The sequence below is a fragment of the Haliotis rufescens genome, unplaced genomic scaffold, assembly GCF_023055435.1.
Source record: "Haliotis rufescens isolate VD_foot unplaced genomic scaffold, xgHalRufe1.0.p SCAF_26, whole genome shotgun sequence".
Taxonomy (NCBI): domain Eukaryota; kingdom Metazoa; phylum Mollusca; class Gastropoda; order Lepetellida; family Haliotidae; genus Haliotis; species Haliotis rufescens.
This window is the reverse complement of record NW_025963957.1, coordinates 2,170,705-2,189,149: the sequence shown is the minus strand read 5'-3', so window position 1 is coordinate 2,189,149 and position 18,445 is coordinate 2,170,705. Positions and strand designations below refer to the sequence as shown.

At 41.5% G+C, this 18,445-nt stretch overlaps 3 protein-coding genes across 3 annotated transcripts; 1 reads left to right on the top strand and 2 right to left on the bottom strand.

The window, feature by feature from the left end:
• Positions 1-2,103: 2,103 nt before the first annotated feature.
• LOC125383655 lies at positions 2,104-3,523 on the bottom strand. Its single transcript, XM_048402352.1, has 2 exons — positions 3,469-3,523; positions 2,104-2,870 (listed from the first exon to the last, which is right to left on the bottom strand). Exons 1-2 carry the CDS (start codon positions 3,521-3,523, stop codon positions 2,104-2,106), a joined length of 822 nt encoding a protein of 273 aa, XP_048258309.1.
• Positions 3,524-9,025: 5,502 nt separating this feature from the next.
• Positions 9,026-10,504, top strand: LOC125383695. The gene is made up of 2 exons (XM_048402399.1): positions 9,026-9,145; positions 9,612-10,504. Exons 1-2 carry the CDS (start codon positions 9,052-9,054, stop codon positions 10,376-10,378), a joined length of 861 nt encoding a protein of 286 aa, XP_048258356.1. The 5' UTR covers positions 9,026-9,051; the 3' UTR covers positions 10,379-10,504.
• A 3,595-nt stretch (positions 10,505-14,099) lies between these two features.
• On the bottom strand, positions 14,100-17,053 carry LOC124141434. The gene is made up of 3 exons (XM_046509447.2): positions 17,018-17,053; positions 15,507-15,565; positions 14,100-14,914 (listed from the first exon to the last, which is right to left on the bottom strand). Exons 2-3 carry the CDS (start codon positions 15,559-15,561, stop codon positions 14,148-14,150), a joined length of 822 nt encoding a protein of 273 aa, XP_046365403.2. The 5' UTR covers positions 15,562-15,565; positions 17,018-17,053; the 3' UTR covers positions 14,100-14,147.
• Between the last annotated feature and the right edge of the window lie 1,392 nt (positions 17,054-18,445).

Sequence of the window (18,445 nt, the reverse complement as noted above, 5' to 3'; positions counted from 1 at the left end):
AGTATTCAGTAAAATGAATAAAATTCTTTTTACATAGAAATTATGTTCACCAATGTTATGGTTTTAATGGTGCTGAAAATTTCACTGTCGCCTTTATCATGCTGAAGAGCAAGAGGTCCCAGGTTCGAACCCCGTTAGTGTTATTTAGAATAAAGCTTTATTACCCCGAGGGGAATTTGGATTATATTTGAAGTGAAAAGAGTATACATACACTCATTACGAACAATACAATTACAGACCAACACATATATCTGCACTCATACATACATGTAGCACTCCATGCAAACTTACATAACACTCCATGCATACAAAGATACACGCAGAACATACATTCATAACATAAAGCAACAAAATATGCACTATTAAAGAAGATAAAATATGTATTAACACTAGCACATAAAAAATTTGGCTCTATTTGATTAAAAACAAGGTACACGATATCTTCTTCCAGATGGTAAAACGTCATAACAAGGATATAAAAAGTGATTTGGTTGGTCTAAAATTCTATTTGCAAGCTGTAAAACACGTTGATTGTGAAGAGAGTCCAGACTGTTGAATTTGCATCCTGAAATTTTGCTAGCCACAGTAGTTATTTTAGTTATTTAACCTAAGGGCTGACATTAGTACAGGTCCTAAAAGTGTTGTCGCAAGCATAGCCTGCAGTTCACAACCCTGTGCACTAAACAGAATCCGCTCATCAGTTGGTAAATGAACAGATGACGGAAACAGTACTCACGTATATATCTTCCACTGAAACACGAGTTGAAAAAATGGCGGCGTCACCTTTGGCAAGTGATCTTGTTCATGCATGCCTCTGTCCACAAACAGTAAATGGGTACTAAGGAGTTGATGTGGTAATGGTAATGTGAATGGGTAACCTTCAAGCGCCCGACAGGCAGCTTTGGTTGCATATTTCACATGTAGCTGGGAAGTTCTGGAATGCAAAATATACGGACCTCTGATCGGGGTAAGAAACGCCATGAGCACGCACAGATATTTGCGCTATATACGTTGTAAATATACTTTATAATATACTTGGCAGTGAGCGACTGAGGATTCTCGATGACAGAAAAGTGATATGTCACTGCAACCATGATAAGGAGAACGGCTGCCGTTCAAGTTTACAGTGCAGACCTGATAGAAATCAACTAGCAAAGTGTGTTTCAACTAGCAATGTGACGTATTGTAACTGAAGACAGTTGGAAGATTTTAGATTCGCTGATTTACCTCAAATACACAACAACACAACAAGCTTTTGTGTGTGTGTGCTTTTTGTGTGTGCTTTGTGTGTGCTTTGTGTGTGTGTGTGCTTTGTGTGTGTGTGTGCTTTGTGTGTGTGTGCTTTGTTTGTGTGTGCTTTGTTTGTGTGAGCTTTGTGTGTGTGTGCTTTGTGTGTGTGCTTTGTCTGTGTGTGCTTTGTGTGTGTGTGCTTTGTGTGTGTGTGCTTTGTGTGTGTGTGTGTGTGCTTTTTGTATGTGTGTGTGTGTGTGCTTTGTGTGTGTGTGTGTGCTTTGTGTGTGTGTGTGTGTGCTTTGTGTGTGTGTGTGTGTGTGTGCAAAAACCGTATCAGTAATATCGTGACTTCCAGCACTTGGAATCTAAAATTATTATGTTAATATAAATTCTACGAAAACGGGCAGCACAATTATTCTACTTTTTTTAAGAAACATTACGGTATTGTAAATCTGTGTTGGAGTGAGTGAGTTAATTTGGTTTAACGCCCCCTTTAAAAGTAGTCCAGTTATATCGCGGCGTGTCAGCTTAATGTTGGAGGAAAGCCCGAAATGATGCAGGTCTCAGATGTTAACCACCTCGGTGAAGCCTACGAGCCCGGGTATGGTGCTGACAAACCTAGAAACAAAATCTGGGAGAACCGGGATTCGAACCCACAATCATAGGTTTCTGGCGTTCCCAAGGGACGCAACTCTGCACAGCAAATCGCGGCGCCTTAGACGACTTGGTTAATCTGTGTTGAAGGTGTAAATAAACCCATATCATGACATGAGAATGACCAATGTTCATGCTCTTTATTTCAACAACAAGAACATAAACAGTACAGAGGTTACACTGTGGTTGTTTAAACACATGCACATTGAGATATTTCTAGCAGAAGTTGTCCTTGAGGACGAAATACCGGAAGTAGACATGAGTATCAACAGGACTTCCGGAACATGACGATGTACCGCCGAAATAATTGGAAAACAGAATGCCGTCGACTTTCACATCCAGGGATTCTCTGATAACAACGTTACTGACGTCATACACTGTACCGACACCCCCAACAACGATTCGAACGTACCCATCTGCCTGGCCGGGTGTGTTAAGGCGGACAGTTTGCTGGATTGTGTACCAGGTTCCGGTCTGGAACTGGAAACTTCCGCTGCCCAGTCGGTGCCCCCAAGCTTCATTACACTCCACCCCTTCAGTGGTACAGAACTCGGGTGTCTGCTGAGATGTGGCGAAGAGTGCCACTCCACCCACGCCTCCTGTTCTCCAGATGAAGCGGGATGTGAAACAGTCCTTGCCTGGGTCACCTCCAGCCGTACAGTTGACCCCGCCACCGTACAGACCCGGCAACTTTCCACCGAAGGCGAAGTCGAAGTTGTCATCGAACCACACTTTGTAGGAGAGCGTCAGGCACTCCCTGGGCTCTAGAGGAGAGGAGTAGAACTCAGCTCCACTGAAGAGATCGATGAGGCCGTAGGATCCCTGGGAGAGAAAGATGGCGCTGACTTGGTAGTTACTGCCATCGGGGTTTGGTTCAGCAGACACCGACTCCTGACCCCTGTATGTGGAGGTATCCAGGTTCCAGTTCCCGCGCCATATTGTCTTGCTTCTTGGGGTCTTAGAGTTCCAGAGCTTAATACCAACTGAATGGAGAAAAAATAAAGAGCTTTCAGATGTAATGTCATAAAGCATTAACATGCTGTAGTGAAAAGTCATATATATAACGTCATCATTTTATGAAGACAGGGGAATAGCAGGAGTGTGATATAAACAAGAATCATGCCATTGTGGTGTTGTAATATCAAGTAATCAATACAGAAATAAGAGGCGGTCGGGTAGCCTAGTGGTTAAAGCGTTCGCTCGTCACGCCCAAAGCCCGGCTTCGATTCCCCACATGAGTACCATGTGTGAAGCCCATTCTTGTGTCCCCGCCGTGATATTGCTGGAAAAGTGCTAAAAGCGGCGTAAAACCATACTTACCCACTCACTGCAGAAGTAAACGATTGAGAAATAAAAATATTTCTGATAATCGTCTGAGTAGTTGTGGACTGTTATTAAGAGGCATAAAATAGACACCAAATACAACACGTGCATTTATATTGCCTCTCGCGAACATTATCCAACCCCTTTTTTTGGTCAATATCAGTAATACAGCTATTGATAGAAAGTCAGTTCAGTAAAATTCTTCTAACGGAACCACACGGACTAATTGGTCTACCTGTCTGGAGTGAGCGATCTTACCTGTAGAATGACTGAGAGTGACAGCAGCCAGGATGAAGCATAGAAGCTGAGACATCGTTCTGAAACAGAAACATTGTAGAAACATGGACATTGTATAAAACATGGACATTGTAGAAACATGGACATTGTAGAAACATGCACATTGTAGAAACATGGACATTGTAGAAACATGCACATTGTAGAAACATGGACATCGCAGAAACATGGACACTGTAGAAACATGGACATTGTAGAAACATGGACATTGTAGAAACATGCACATTGTAGAAACATGGACATTGTAGAAACATGGACATTGTAGAAAGGTGGACATTGTAGAAACATGAACATTGTAGAAACATGGACAGTATAGAAAGGTGGACAGTGTAGAAACATGGACATTGTAGAAACGTGGACATTGTAGAAATATAGACAGTCGAGGATCGTGGACCAAGCAAAAACACGGACGTTCCAGGAACATGGGCGTGGCCACGACATAGGACATACTACGAACATGGATATTGACTGAAACATTGGAGATAGCATGGATGAAGGAGTTTACATCAAATAGAGTTGATCTAAAGTCGCATTGAATATTCATTTTCGGCTATATTACGGCGTGTCAGTTAAATGTGGGAGGAAAGTCTGAGGCGATGCAGATCTTAGACGTTTACCACTTTAGTTAAACCCATGCACACGGCTATAGTGCTGACAATCCTTGAAACATAATACTGGCGAATCTTGTTCGTACCCACGATCAAAGGTCTCTGGTACACTAAATGACGCTTCTATACAGCCATATGAGCTACTACACATGCCTAAGACGACTGGGCCACCCGTGCCCCCATAAGAAATAGAACACTGACAGAAACACTAACATAGACAAGTTTATTGCAATAGCTCTATCGGCACTAATGACTTATATCGGAATTGTTTAAATATTCAATAATCATATGAACGTGTCATTGCTGTAGTTTCCATATATAAAACAAATGTCTTCACTCAGTAAGTCAGTTCTAGCCGACATCCAGAAACGGCGATTAGTTTGACATATAAACAGGTGTCACGTATCATTGTACAACATCTTGAAATACAACCATATATATAGTAAACTACGTTTATAACGAACACGCCTTCAACGAACTTCCGAATAAAACGAACTGTTTCTTGGTCCCGTCCATTTTGTATATATATGTTGTACATGTGCTAATAACGAACTACGGTTCTAACGAATTCAAATTAGTGGCCCCTTTGCGTTCGTTATAACTGTAGTTGACAGTATAACATACCTTGGTTTGTTCCGTTCCGTTCTGTTCTGTTCTGTTGACGCCGTGTGGAGTGAAGATTTAACGTATGTGCCCTGCTTATAAAGGACTACACCTTATCGTGGGATAGTTTTATTTGTTTCGTATTATCTATTTTTCATTACTTTATTAAAGAGGATGCATTGATTCAGTTTCCCTCGGGTCACGGTGACCTGAAAGACCACATGTATGGCGACGTCATGAAGAATTCACATGCACCTGCTCAGTCTGACATATTATGTCATCGCGCCTCCGTGGTCTGGTGAGCAAGAGCGTCTGTCAGGATATCGGATTTCATGATTTCGATCCCCGCCCGCGAATACAAAAAGACGTTTTTAAGATGGTACTTATTGTTACCCTGTCTGGCGCTTGACATTCAAGGGCTAAAACAAGGACTGGTCGGCTCGGAGTCAGTTCACTGTGTCTGAGTGGTGTATCCATGTTAAACTGCGGCATGGTAATTCGGTTGGCTGGCACTAAAAACGGCCACTAATCTCAACCACACACTAAAAACATGCACGTCGCTATATGAGTGAGACGTAAACCCCTTCATCGCACATAATGTCAATGCGGGGAGTACAAGAAGGGCATGGTTGTGTAAGGTTCGTCCGGATTTATTTTACACATTTTGAAGTTTTCTAAAATATTGTTTCTCAATGGTATAGTTTGTGCTGAGCAGTTTATATTAGGCTAGAGTACACCATCAACAGTCTAGATAGTGTATAATCCAAATTGGTTTCAGAATAGATATATTACACTATTATTCCACGAATGAGTCCATTCATGATGTTTTTTAATGTCATTTCAAGAAGGCAGTGGTTAGAACATTTTTCAAAATCGTGACTGACAAAAACATTATTCCTCATATTGATGTTTCAAGTTTAAATGTAAATACCCAAGGTGAGGTGAAAATAAGGTTTAAACACGTGTGTGCGTGTGTGTGTGCGTGTGCGTGTGCGTGTGTGTGTGTGTGTGTGTGCTTGCGGGCATGTGTACTAGTCCGGGCTAATGCTGGTATGATTGAACTAGCATACTGAGATACCACGCTGAAAGATTAACGTGGATACCTCACTCACACACGTGAAAGTAACTCCAAATCGACCAGTTGTTGTTTTATCCTCTAAATCTAGAAAACCCTTCAAAATGTGTCAAACAAAACCAGAAAAAAACAATACAACCACGTATTATATCTTGTAAACCCCGCTGTGACATTAAATGATTCAAAAAATTTTAAACGGGCGTTCAAGATTATTGCACTCATATAGCGACGTGCATGCACGTGTGTGTGTGTGTGTGCGTGCGTGCGTGCTAGCATGCGCGTGTGTGTGTATGTGGCTGCTTGTATACGTACTAGTACGATCTCATGCCGGTTTTATAGTACTAACCCACAGCTACCGTACCGCTGTTACCCCATTCAGACACAGTATACTGACTCCGAGCCGACTATTCCTTGTTTTGTCCCCTTAATGCCGAGCTCCAGATAGGGTAACAACTGCAGGTAACATCTTTTAAAGTCTTTTTGTATGATGCGAGCGGGCATCGGACCACCGACCTTCCGTTCTCGTCGCAGCCGCTCTATCCACCAGGCCCAATAGGCGGTCCTTGCCTTGCCTTTGAGAACTGACATAATATGCTGCTGATTATCCGACAGAAAATGATTTACCTTTGTATAATATACTCCAGTATTTTAACATTTTCCACCAAAATGACAGTTCATGAAATAAATAGTAATAAATTGGTTCGCACACATCTCAAAAAGTAGTAACCAAACGATGATCTTGAAATGTTTGAAGTTTCCATGGGATTGTCAAGTTAAATTTTTTTAGGGCAAAAAACCCAAACACACATAAAAGACAGCTGAGACAGCTGAGAACGTGATGTCACGCACATATTGTCTTATGTTGCTGATAATGATCTACATTCAAACATCCAGCACACACACACACACACACACACACGCACACACGCACGCACGCACGCACGCACGCACGCACGCAAGCACAAACACACACACACACACACGCACGCACGCACGCACGCACACACGCACGCACACACACGTGCCAGAAGTTACGAGGATATTTGAGAGTCTCCGACTGGTCATTCTTCGCCAGGTGCAACTCAATCAGGCAGCCTTACCTTCCCTCAGGCTTCATCCCCGGTATCTGCCTGGCGTGTACCCGACTGCCTAATGTCCCCACCTAATAAAATCTCTCATCATCTCATCATCTAATTAACACCGAACCCAGAGTGGTACCTAATATTTGTAATCACTGAGCCGTACCGACTCGCTTTCTACACACTGCAGTTTTTGTTAAAGTTTTCTCTACATTGTTAGTATGAGGCGGTTCAGACAAAACTGTAGTCCCCAAAAAATAGATTAGTTCTAGTTATATATATTTGTGGTGTTCTTACTGGTTGCATTCTCGAACATTACAAGCAAAGTTTGGTAATTTGTATTGGGTGTTTATTCTGAAACTACAGATGTTGAAGTGTTGTGGAATGTTTCGTCTTCATATTACTGTTGATGCTTCTTCTAGATGTATAAACAGTATTTAAGGCCTGTGTGTGCTTTTTCGGCCACTGCTCCAAGGCAAACACTGATATATATATATATATATATATATATATATATATATATATATATATATATCTCTCTCTCTCTCTCTCTCTCTCTCTCTCTCTTTGCACAGCTTCTTTTTTTCCAACAATGCCATTGTGTCCAGTGAACAAATCTTGTTTTTGTAAAAAGTGAAGCAAAATTATTTTGTCCCGGAATTTTCATTGCTGCATTTAAGCAGTCTGCTTACATCAAATGTGATTTTTTTACGACAGAAAACACGTAAACTCACACTAACCAGCGACACAGGACATCAGCAGTGTTTCCGTGTGTACCTCAAAGCACTCTGGAATGTTTCGAATCATGTGATTAAACTGAAGCAAATTTATATATTAAGAAACTAAGATTTAAATCTTATTTACATGGGATTGTGAACAGTCATACACTGAACGGATGATATAATGGGACATATTTAACCATATACTACCCATTTTGAGGGTGTATTATTATGCCTAAAAGTACTTTGTCTCTCAACGTAAGGGTGCGGGTAACTAGGTGAAACAACTCCTCAGTTAGCCCTGTCAGAGTATGTTCAGTTTACGGCCTCGCTTATCACACACTTGAAATGAAACCCACCTCTAAAAAATACACAAGGTTACTCGTAAACTCAGCATCTTAGAAAAGTAGTAAAGCTTGCGCTAACACCATGTGTATGTAATACGGTATGGTTTTGCCGTGGACTATGAACGTAAACGTCAACATGAAGCTTGACGTTATAATAGCTCATGGCAAACGATACTTTGTAGCACTACTTACGGGGTTAGTGTAAACGTTATTTCGTAAGTACAGTGACTCAATCTAGCAGTACTTTCTGATATAACATTGACTACATTGCTATAGCAACCCGAGACTGTGTCAATGTACGTAGAGAACACTTTTGACATCATCGCGCCTACACATTTATCTGCAGGTGGTCTTTCGCTAGGTCACCGTGACCTGAGGGAACGCGGAAATAATGAATGGTATAATACTCGTTGATAAAGTAATTAAATGTGAATTAAATGGTTCACGTATCCTATCTATCAACACAAACAAAATGATCCGACGATAAGAAATACCCGTTTATAAGCACAGAACATCCGAAGAATCGTCACTCAACGTCAACGGAACAGCGTTGGACAGGTATGTTACCCACAGTCGAATAGTGTCACTTTTTATTAAATAACGCACGTTGCCCAACTAACCGTCATCTTCTATGACAGCGATTCTCTAAGTGAACATAACTATTATGATTGAGTGATATTTCGATAACAGCAACACTTATTCCGATTCTGTGACTGGAATATTTCGCTCGTTTGTAAATGTTTTGTATCTGAAGTTCACTGAAGGTTCTAATTTGTCCTATATATTCAATGTCTTATGCTTCGTATATGAGGGGGCGGTGGCTAGCCTAGTGGTTAATGCGTTCGCTCGTGCGCCGAAGACTCAGTTCGATTCCCCACATGGGGACATTGTGTGAAGCCCATTTCTGGTTTCCCTCGCCGTTTTATAGCTGGAATATTGCGAAAGGCGGATTAAAACTATACTCACTTCGTTTATGTCACAAAGGTATTATTCTTTTAATGTCTATGTGTTTTATGTCCGTTATTGTCCATATGTCCATATAGCTGTAATATCCATGTTTCTGATACGTCATTTGGTAGGTCCTTCACGTGTTGTGTTGTGTTCTTCACTCCGATAATGTTCCGCATGTTTGGGGTACGTCAGTGTTACAGGACGATGTCTCAGCTCCGATACCTGCTCCTGGCCGCTGTCACCCTCAGCCATTTCACAGGTAAGATAACTGACCCCCGTACAGGTAGATAGTATAAGCCCATGTAGGTATTAAGTATATACGACACTCATTCATGTATTTCTATTACAAAATGTGACCGGAAGAAACCTGTCTTGATTGTGTTTCACTGAATGTAATGTTCAGAGGCCATTATGTGTCCCTTAATGCGAGGTAAAAATTATATGTTTTCCGATTCTGAGTATTTTGGGTATTTGCGGCGCGAAAGTGAATTTGAACATTGAATTTGAAACCATTTATATAAAGCAAAACAATGATTTAAATTGTATACATGACACTTCACAGCACGTATATGAAATTAACATTATATTTAAACAAACTTTATGTTTTCCTCCCTCCAGCTCGGACTAAATTTACATACACAAATTATTATGCTTTGATTTCCCTTAATTACAACATACTAATGGCATATTACCTACGATTGTTATATCAACTATATTCTGACTAGATGGGATTAAACTCTGGAACTCTAAGAACCCAAGACGCAACACAATATGGCGCGGGAACTGGAACATGAATACCTCCACATACAGGGGTCAGGAGTCGGTGTCTGCTGAACCAAACCCCGATGGCAGTAACTACCAAGTCAGCGCCATCTTTCTCTCCCAGGGATCCTACGGCCTCACCGATCTCTACAGTGGAGCTGAGTTCTACTCCTCTCCTCTAGAGCCCAGGGAGTGCCTGACACTCTCCTACAAAGTGTGGTTCGATGACAACTTCGACTTCGCCTACGGTGGAAAGTTGCCGGGTCTGTACGGTGGCGGGGTCAACTGTACGGCTGGAGGTGACCCAGGCAAGGACTGTTTCACATCCCGCTTCATCTGGAGAACAGGAGGCATGGGTGGAGTGGCACTCTTCACCACATCTCAGCAGACACCCGAGTTCTGTACCACTGAAGGGGTGGAATGTAATGATGCTTGGGGGCACCGACTGGGCAGCGGAAGTTTCCAGTTCCAGACCGGAACCTGGTACACAATCCAGCAAACTGTCCGCCTTAACACACCCGGCCAGGCTGATGGTTACGTTCGAATCGTTGTTGGGGGCGTCGGTAAAGTGTACGACGTCAGTAACGTTGTAATCAGAGAATCCTCGGATGTGAAAGTCAACGGCATTCTGTTTTCCAATTATTTCGACGGGACATCGTCATGTTCCGGAAGTCCTGTTGATACTCATGTCTACTTCCGGTATTTCGTCCTCAAGGACAACGTCTGCTAAAACCTGCCCAATTGTGTTTCCTCTCAACCTCGAAGTTTCCACATCCTCATCATTGTCATTAAAAATATAATAAATGGGCATCATGTGAACATAATCAAAGTATACCAGATGTTATTTGAATTTAAATAAACAGTGAAACAAACTTTCTGTTTTTGTTTTACATATTCATATTTCGAAACTTGTCTCAAGAGATTGTTTTAGGCGCCCTGCTCCCAAACATGTTGTGTATCCCTTAGCAAGTGACTTTGTTTGATGTTGATGGATCAGTGTGCACTCAAATTTCACTCTCATTCCCATTGGGAGTATACACCAAGGTTTAGTCATATTACATTTTCATCCTACCGGATACCCACTCACTGCTGGGTGAAGAAAGGCTTTCTTTTGAGCGAAACTCTTGAAGACCCAGACAATGTAATGGCTATGAACATTCACTTGGTGAACTGAATCTGAAGCATTATTAATGGACTTATATGATCTGATATGCACAAACAGCTTTAAAATCAATACAAATCTTGCAGCGTAACTTGTCTGTAAAAATAACGTTCTGACATACAAATAAAATACAATATTAGTATTTTATAGACGCTTCTGTGGTTTTTCTAAACAATCTCCTGTTTCTAGTGCATTTGTCACCATGACCATTCGACTTGTCCCGCTGCAAATGCAAATGAGTAAGTGTATGTTGCTTAACGCCGCAGTCAACATAGCACTTTTTGTCAAAAGTCGCCAACGCGGGAATGAGACATTTGGACATGATGCAAAACTTCGCAATCTCGAATTGTCAAAGTAGGCCACAAAAACACGAAATCGCCAGAACGCGAGAATGCGACATTTTATTTTCTCACGACCTCGCGTTCTCTTGTTCTCGCGTTTTAGACACTGTCCGTGCGCATGCGTAATATTATAAGGTCAAGTCGCATGCGCTCGTTATTAATCCTGTGGTCATGCTTCTCTAATGCTCTTCATTCTCCAAGTAGTGAAAAGATAAAATTGTCCGGAAGCTGGAAACAAATATCACCGTCAGTGAGTGAGTGCATATTGCTTAAAGCCGGATTAGCAGTATTGCAGCTATTCGCGGCAACAGCGTCAGTTATAGAAATAATCTCAGGCCAGTGAGTTTCTCAATGAGGCAATATTTTACACCGCTAACATATTCATTAAAACACAATTCTCGCAGACCAATTTGTAGCATTCGTCTTAAATGAAATTGACCGATGTTTTACCACAACACCGTATTCGCTACTTTAGTCCATACAAAATTAATTACGCCGGTTAAGTATAGTCACCATCTTTACTGAGGCTTAGTTTCAAATGATGTACTTCGCTATTTCTGTTTCAAGTGGATGTGTTTGAAATTGAATTTTGATTCTCAATCATAATATACCCAAAAGACAGCCGGTGTCAGAGAGTGGGATTTCCCCCCCTAGCCTAAATTCCCCCCGGAAAAGGGGCTATATAGTCTAATTTCCCCCCAGAAAAAGGGCTATATAGCTAAATTTCCCCCGGGGAAAAATGACTTCATAGCCATATTTCCGCTTTAGAGTCAGATTTCCCCCCTTAACACAAGGGGAAGTATGGCTATATTGCAGAATTTCCCCTATATCCCTCAGATTTTTCAATGCAGTATTAAAAAACATAACCTAAACAGCAATGGCAAAAGCGAACTTCTTGCATGCCATATTTGACAAAGAAATTGGAGTTAAACGTGTCTCAATTGAAAACAAGCTTTTAGGAATCCTGTATAACAAGTTTAGTGTTGAAAACAGAGGATTCCGACTTGCCACTTGTTATTCATGCCAGAGAACTTATTTATGAACTGTTGCTGGATACTAGTAAACACTTCATGTCAGTGATTTTCTACAATGCAGTGATTAAGGGTGTGTTGGAATCAACAAACAGCAAAACAGTGGAAGACAGTTATATTTTAGAATTTCTGGACAAAGTTTTGTCCTGTGTTTCTGGCGCAATAGACCAGCTTGAACTCCAACTCCATTAGTATTCAGTAAAATGAATAAAATTCTTTTTACATAGAAATTATGTTCACCAATGTTATGGTTTTAATGGTGCTGAAAATTTCACTGTCGCCTTTATCATGCTGAAGAGCAAGAGGTCCCAGGTTCGAACTCCGTTAGTGTTATTTAGAATAAAGCTTTATTACCCCGAGGGGAATTTGGATTATATTTGAAGTGAAAAGAGTATACATACACTCATTACGAACAATACAATTACAGACCAACACATATATCTGCACTCATACATAGCACTCCATGCAAACTTACATAACAGTCCATGCATACAAATATACACACAGAACATACATGCATAACATAAAGCAACAAAATATGCACTATTAAAGAAGATAAAATATGAATTAACACTAGCACATAAGAATTAAACAATGATTAAGAGACAGGTTGACTTGGTTCATCATTTAAAAATCAAATACTAACGGGAACAAATGAAGATTTGGCTCTATTTGATTAAAAACAAGGTACACGATATCTTCTTCCAGATGGTAAAACGTCATAACAAGGGTATAAAAAGTGATTTGGTTGGTATAAAATTCTATTTGCAAGCTGTAAAACACGTTGATTGTAAAGAGAGTCAAGACTGTTGAATTTGCATCCTGAGATTTTGCTAGCCACAGTAGTTATTTTAGTTATTTAACCTAAGGGCTGACATTAGTACAGGTCCTAAAAGTGTTGTCGCAAGCATAGCCTGCAGTTCACAACCCTGTGCATTAAACAGAATCCGCTCATCAGTTGGTAAATGAACAGATGACGGAAACAGTACTCACGTATATATCTTCCACTGAAACACGAGTTGAAAAAATGGCGGCGTCACCTTTGGCAAGTGATCTTGTTCATGCATGCCTCTGTCCACAAGCAGTAAATGGGTACTAAGGAGTTAATGTGGTAATGGTAATGTGAATTGGTAACCTTCAAGCGCCCGACAGGCAGCTTTGGTTGCATTGGGGGAATAGGCTAGAGGGGAAATTCCACTCTCTGACACCGGGTCCAGTTTATCTTTATCACTTAGTTTTCAAATAGGCAAGCTGTCATGTTGCATATCAGGAACATCAAACAAAGACGGCGAAGTTAAGTTTATTTCACGGCCCGTTGGACGAAATGCGTAGATACACAAAAGTACGGAAACGTATCCGTGATGTGTGCTTTTGTGTGTGTGCTTTTGTGTGTGTGCTTTTGTGTGTGTGTGCTTTTGTGTGTGTGTGTGTGTGTGTGTGTGTGTGTGTGTGTGTGTGTGTGTGTGTGTGTGTGTGTGTGTGTGTGTGTGTGTGTGTGTGTGTGTGTGTGTGTGTGTGTGTGTGTGTGTGTGTTACGGTATTGTAAATCTGTGTAAGTGAGTGAGTTAATTGGGTTTAACGCCCCCTTTAAAAGTAGTCCAGTTATATCGCGGCGTTGTCAGCTTAATGTGGGAGGAAAGCCCGAAATGATGCAGGTCTCAGATGTTAACAACCTCGGTGAAGCCTACGAGCACGGGTATAGTGCTGACAAACCTAGAAACATAATCGGGGCGAACCGGGATTCGAACCCACAATCAAAGGTTTCTGGCGTTCCCAAGGGACGCAACTCTGTACAGCAAATCGCGGCGCCTTAGACGACTTGGTCAATCTGTGTTGAAGGTGTAAATAAACCCATATCATGACATGAGAATGACCAATGTTCATGCTCTTTATTTCAACAACAAGAACATAAACAGAACAGAGGTTACACTGTGGTTGTTTAAACACATGCACATTGAGATATTTCTAGCAGAAGTTGTCCTTGAGGACGAAATACCGGAAGTAGACATGAGTATCAACAGGACTTCCGGAACATGACGATGTCCCGCCGAAATAATTGGAAAAAAGAATGCCGTCCACTTTCACATCCAGGGATTCTCTGATTACAACGTTACTGACGTCATACACTGTACCGACACCCCCAACAACGATTCGAACGTAGCCATCTGCCTGGCCGGGGGTGTTAAGGCGAACAGTTTGCTGGATTGTGTACCAGGTTCCGGTCTGGAACTGGAAACTTCCGCTGCCCAGTCGGTGCCCCCAAGCATCATTACACTCCACCCCTTCAGTGGTACAGAACTCGGGTGTCTGCTGAGATGTGGTGAAGAGTGCCACTCCACCCATGCCTCCTGTTCTCCAGATGAAGCGGGATGTGAAACAGTCCTTGCCTGGGTCACCTCCAGCCGTACAGTTGACCCCGCCACCGTACAGACCCGGCAACTTTCCACCGTAGGCGAAGTCGAAGTTGTCATCGAACCACACTTTGTAGGAGAGTGTCAGGCACTCCCTGGGCTCTAGAGGAGAGGAGTAGAACTCAGCTCCACTGTAGAGATCGGTGAGGCCGTAGGATCCCTGGGAGAGAAAGATGGCGCTGACTTTGTAGTTACTGCCGTCGGGGTTTGGTTCAGCAGACACCGACTCCTGACCCCTGTATGTGGAGGTATCCAGGTTCCAGTTCCCGCGCCATATTGTCTTGCTTCTTGGGGTCTTAGAGTTCCAGAGTTTAATACCAACTGAATGGAGAAAAAATAAAGAGCTTTCAGATGTAATGTCATAAAGCATTAACGTGCTGTAGTGAAAAGTCATATATATAACGTCATCATTTTATGAAGACGGAGAAATAGCAGGAGTGTGATAGAAACAAGAATCATGCCATTGTGGTGTTGTAATATCACGTAATCAATACAGAAATAAGAGGCGGTCGGGTAGCCTAGTGGTTAAAGAGTTCGCTCGTCACGCCCAAAGCCCGGCTTCGATTCCCCACATGAGTACCATGTGTGAAGCCCATTCTTGTGTCCCCGCCGTGATATTGCTGGAAAAGTGCTAACAGCGGCGTAAAACCATACTTACCCACTCACTGCAGAAGTAAACGATTCAGAAATAAAAATATTTCCGATAATCGTCTGAGTAGTTGTGGACTGTTATTAAGAGGTATAAAATAGACACCAAATACAACACGTGCATTTATATTGCCTCTCGCGAACATTATCCCATTTTTTGTCAATGTCAGTAATACAGCTATTGATAGAAAGTCAGTTAAGTAAAATTCTTCAAACGGAACCACACGGACTAATTGGTCTACCTGTCTGGAGTGAGCGATCTTACCTGTAGAATGACTGAGAGTGACAGCAGCCAGGATGAAGCATAGAAGCTGAGACATCGTTCTGAAACAGAAACATTGACACTGTAGAAACATGGACATTGTAGAAACATGGACACTGTAGAAACATGGACATTGTAGAAACATGGACATTGTAGAAACATGGACACTGTAGAAACATGGACATTGCAGAAACATGGACATTGTAGAAACATGCACATTGTAGAAACATGGACATTGTAGAAACATGGACACTGTATAAACATGGACATTGTAAAAACATGGACATTGCAGAAACATGCACATTGTAGAAACGTGGACATTGTAGAAACATGGACATTGTAGAAACTTGGACATTGTAGAAACATGGACATTGTAGAAACTTGGACATTGTAGAAATATGGACATTGTAGAAACATGCACATTGTAGAAACGTGGACATTGTAGAAACATGGACATTGTAGAAATATGGACATTGTAGAAACATGGACATTGTAGAAACATTGATATTGTAGAAACCTGGACATTGTAGAGACATGGACATTGTAGAAACCTGGACATTGTAGAAACATTGATATTGTAGAAACGTGGACATTGTAGAAACGTGGACATTGTAGAAACATTGATATTGTAGAAACGTGGACATTGTAGAAATATAGACGTGCAGTCGAGGATCGTGGACCAAGCAAAAACACGGACGTTCCAGGAACATGGGCGTGGCCACAACATAGGACATACTACGAACATGGATATTGACTGAAACATTTGAGATAACATGGATGATGGAGTTTACATCAAATAGGGTAAATAAGTCGCAGTGAATATTCATTTTCGGCTATATTACGGCGTGTCAGTTAAATGTGGGAGGAAAGTCTGAGGCGATGCAGGTCTTAGACGTTTACCACTTTAGTTAAACCCATGCACACGGTTATAGTGCTGACAAACCTTGAAACATAATACTGGCGAATCTTGTTCGTACCCACGATCAAAGGTCTCTGGTGCACTAAATGACGCTACTATACAGCCATATGAGCTACTACACATGCCTAAGACGACTGGGCCACTCGTGCCCCCATAAGAAATAGAACACTAACAGAAACACTAACATAGACAAGTTTATTGCAATAGTTCTATCGGCACTGATGACTTATATCGGAATTGTTTATATATTCAATAATCATATGAACGTGTCATTGCTGTACTTTCCATATAAAGAAAACAAATGTCTTCACTCAGTAAGTCAGTTCTAGCCGACATCCAAAAACGGCGATTAGTTTGACATATAAACAGGTGTCACGTATCATTGTACAACATCTTGAAATACAACCATATATAGTAAACAACGTTTATAACGAACACGCTTATAACGAACTTCCGAATAAAACGAACTGTTTCTTGGTCCCGTCCATTTGTGTATATATGTTGTACATGTGCTAATAACGAACTACGGTTATAACGAATTCAAATTAGTTGTCCCTTTGCGTTCGTTATAACCGTAGTTGACAGTATAACATACCTTGGTTTGTTCCGTTCTGTCCCGTTCTGTTCTGTTGACGCCCTCTGGAGTGAAGATCCAACGTATGTGCCCTGCTTATAAACGACTACACCTTATCGTAGGATCGTTTTATTTGTTTAGTGAGATGCGATAAGTGAATTCCGTATTATCTATTTTTCATTACTTTATTAAAGAGGATGCATTGATTCAGTTTCCCCCAGGTCACGGTGACCTGAAAGACCACATGCATAGCGACGTCATGAAGAGTTCATATGCACCTGCTCAGTCTGACATATTATGTCATCGCGCCTCCGTGGTCTGATGAGCAAGAGCGTGTGTCAGGATTTCGGATTTCATGATTTGGATCCCCGCCCGCGAATACAAAAAGACGTTTTTAAGATGGGACTATTGTTACCCTGTCTGGCGCTTGGCATTAAAGGGCTAAACCAAGGACTGGTCGGCTCGGAGTCAGTATACTGTGTCTGAGTGGGGTATCCATGTTAAATTGAGGCATGGTAATTCATTTGGCTGGCACTAAAAACCGGCACTAGTCTCAACCACACACTAAAAACATGCACGTTGCTATATGAGTGAGACGTAAACCCCTTCATCGCACATAATGTCAATGCGGGGAGTACAAGATGGGCATGGTTGTGTAAGGTTCGTCCGGATTTATTGTGCACATTTTGAAGTTTTCTAAAATATTGTTTCTCAATGGTGTAGTTTGTGCTGAGCAATATATTTTAGGCTAGAGTACACCATCAACATTCTAGATAGTGTATAATCTAAATTGGTTTCAGAATTGATATATTACACTATTATTCCACGAGTGAGTCCATTCATGATGTTTTTTAATGTCATTTCAAGAAGGCATCGGTAAGAACATTTTTCAGAATCGGGATGACAAAAACATTATTCCTCATATTATTGTTTCAAGTTTAAATGTAAATACCCAAGGTTAGGTGAAAATAAGGTTTAAACACGTGTGTGCGTGTGTGTATGTGCGTGTGTGTATGTGCGTGTGTGTGTGCGTGTGTGTTCGGGTGTGCGTGCGGGCATGTGTACTAGTCCGGGCTAATGCTGGTATGATAGAACTAGGATACTGAGATACCACGCTGAAGATTAACGTGGATACCTCACTCACACACGTGAAAGTAACTCAAAATCGACCAGTTGTTGTTTTATCCTCTTCATCTAGAAAACCCTTCCTTCATCTAGAAAACAGCCACGTGCTATATCTTGTAAACCCCGCTGTGACATTAAATGATTTAGAAAGGGTTTAAAGGAGCGTTCAAGATTATTGCACTCATATAGCGACGTGCATGCACGTGTGTGTGCTTGCGTGCGTGCGTGTATGTGACTGCTTGTATATGTACTAGTACGGTCTCATGCGGGTTTTATAGTACTAACCCACTGAGCTACCGTACCGCGGTTACCCCATTCAGACAC

Bases quoted from the DNA above. Each gene is read 5' to 3' on its own strand.
- LOC125383655 (XM_048402352.1), bottom strand. From the start codon at position 3,523: ATGTCTCAGCTTCTATGCTTCATCCTGGCTGCTGTCACTCTCAGTCAT. The intron at 2,871-3,468 runs GTAAGATCGCTC...TTCTCCATTCAG, and splicing joins CACTCTCAGTCATTCTACAG to TTGGTATTAAGCTCTGGAAC.
- LOC124141434 (XM_046509447.2), bottom strand. From the start codon at position 15,561: ATGTCTCAGCTTCTATGCTTCATCCTGGCTGCTGTCACTCTCAGTCAT. The intron at 14,915-15,506 runs GTAAGATCGCTC...TTCTCCATTCAG, and splicing joins CACTCTCAGTCATTCTACAG to TTGGTATTAAACTCTGGAAC.
- LOC125383695 (XM_048402399.1), top strand. From the start codon at position 9,052: ATGTTCCGCATGTTTGGGGTACGTCAGTGTTACAGGACGATGTCTCAG. The intron at 9,146-9,611 runs GTAAGATAACTG...TATTCTGACTAG, and splicing joins CACCCTCAGCCATTTCACAG to ATGGGATTAAACTCTGGAAC.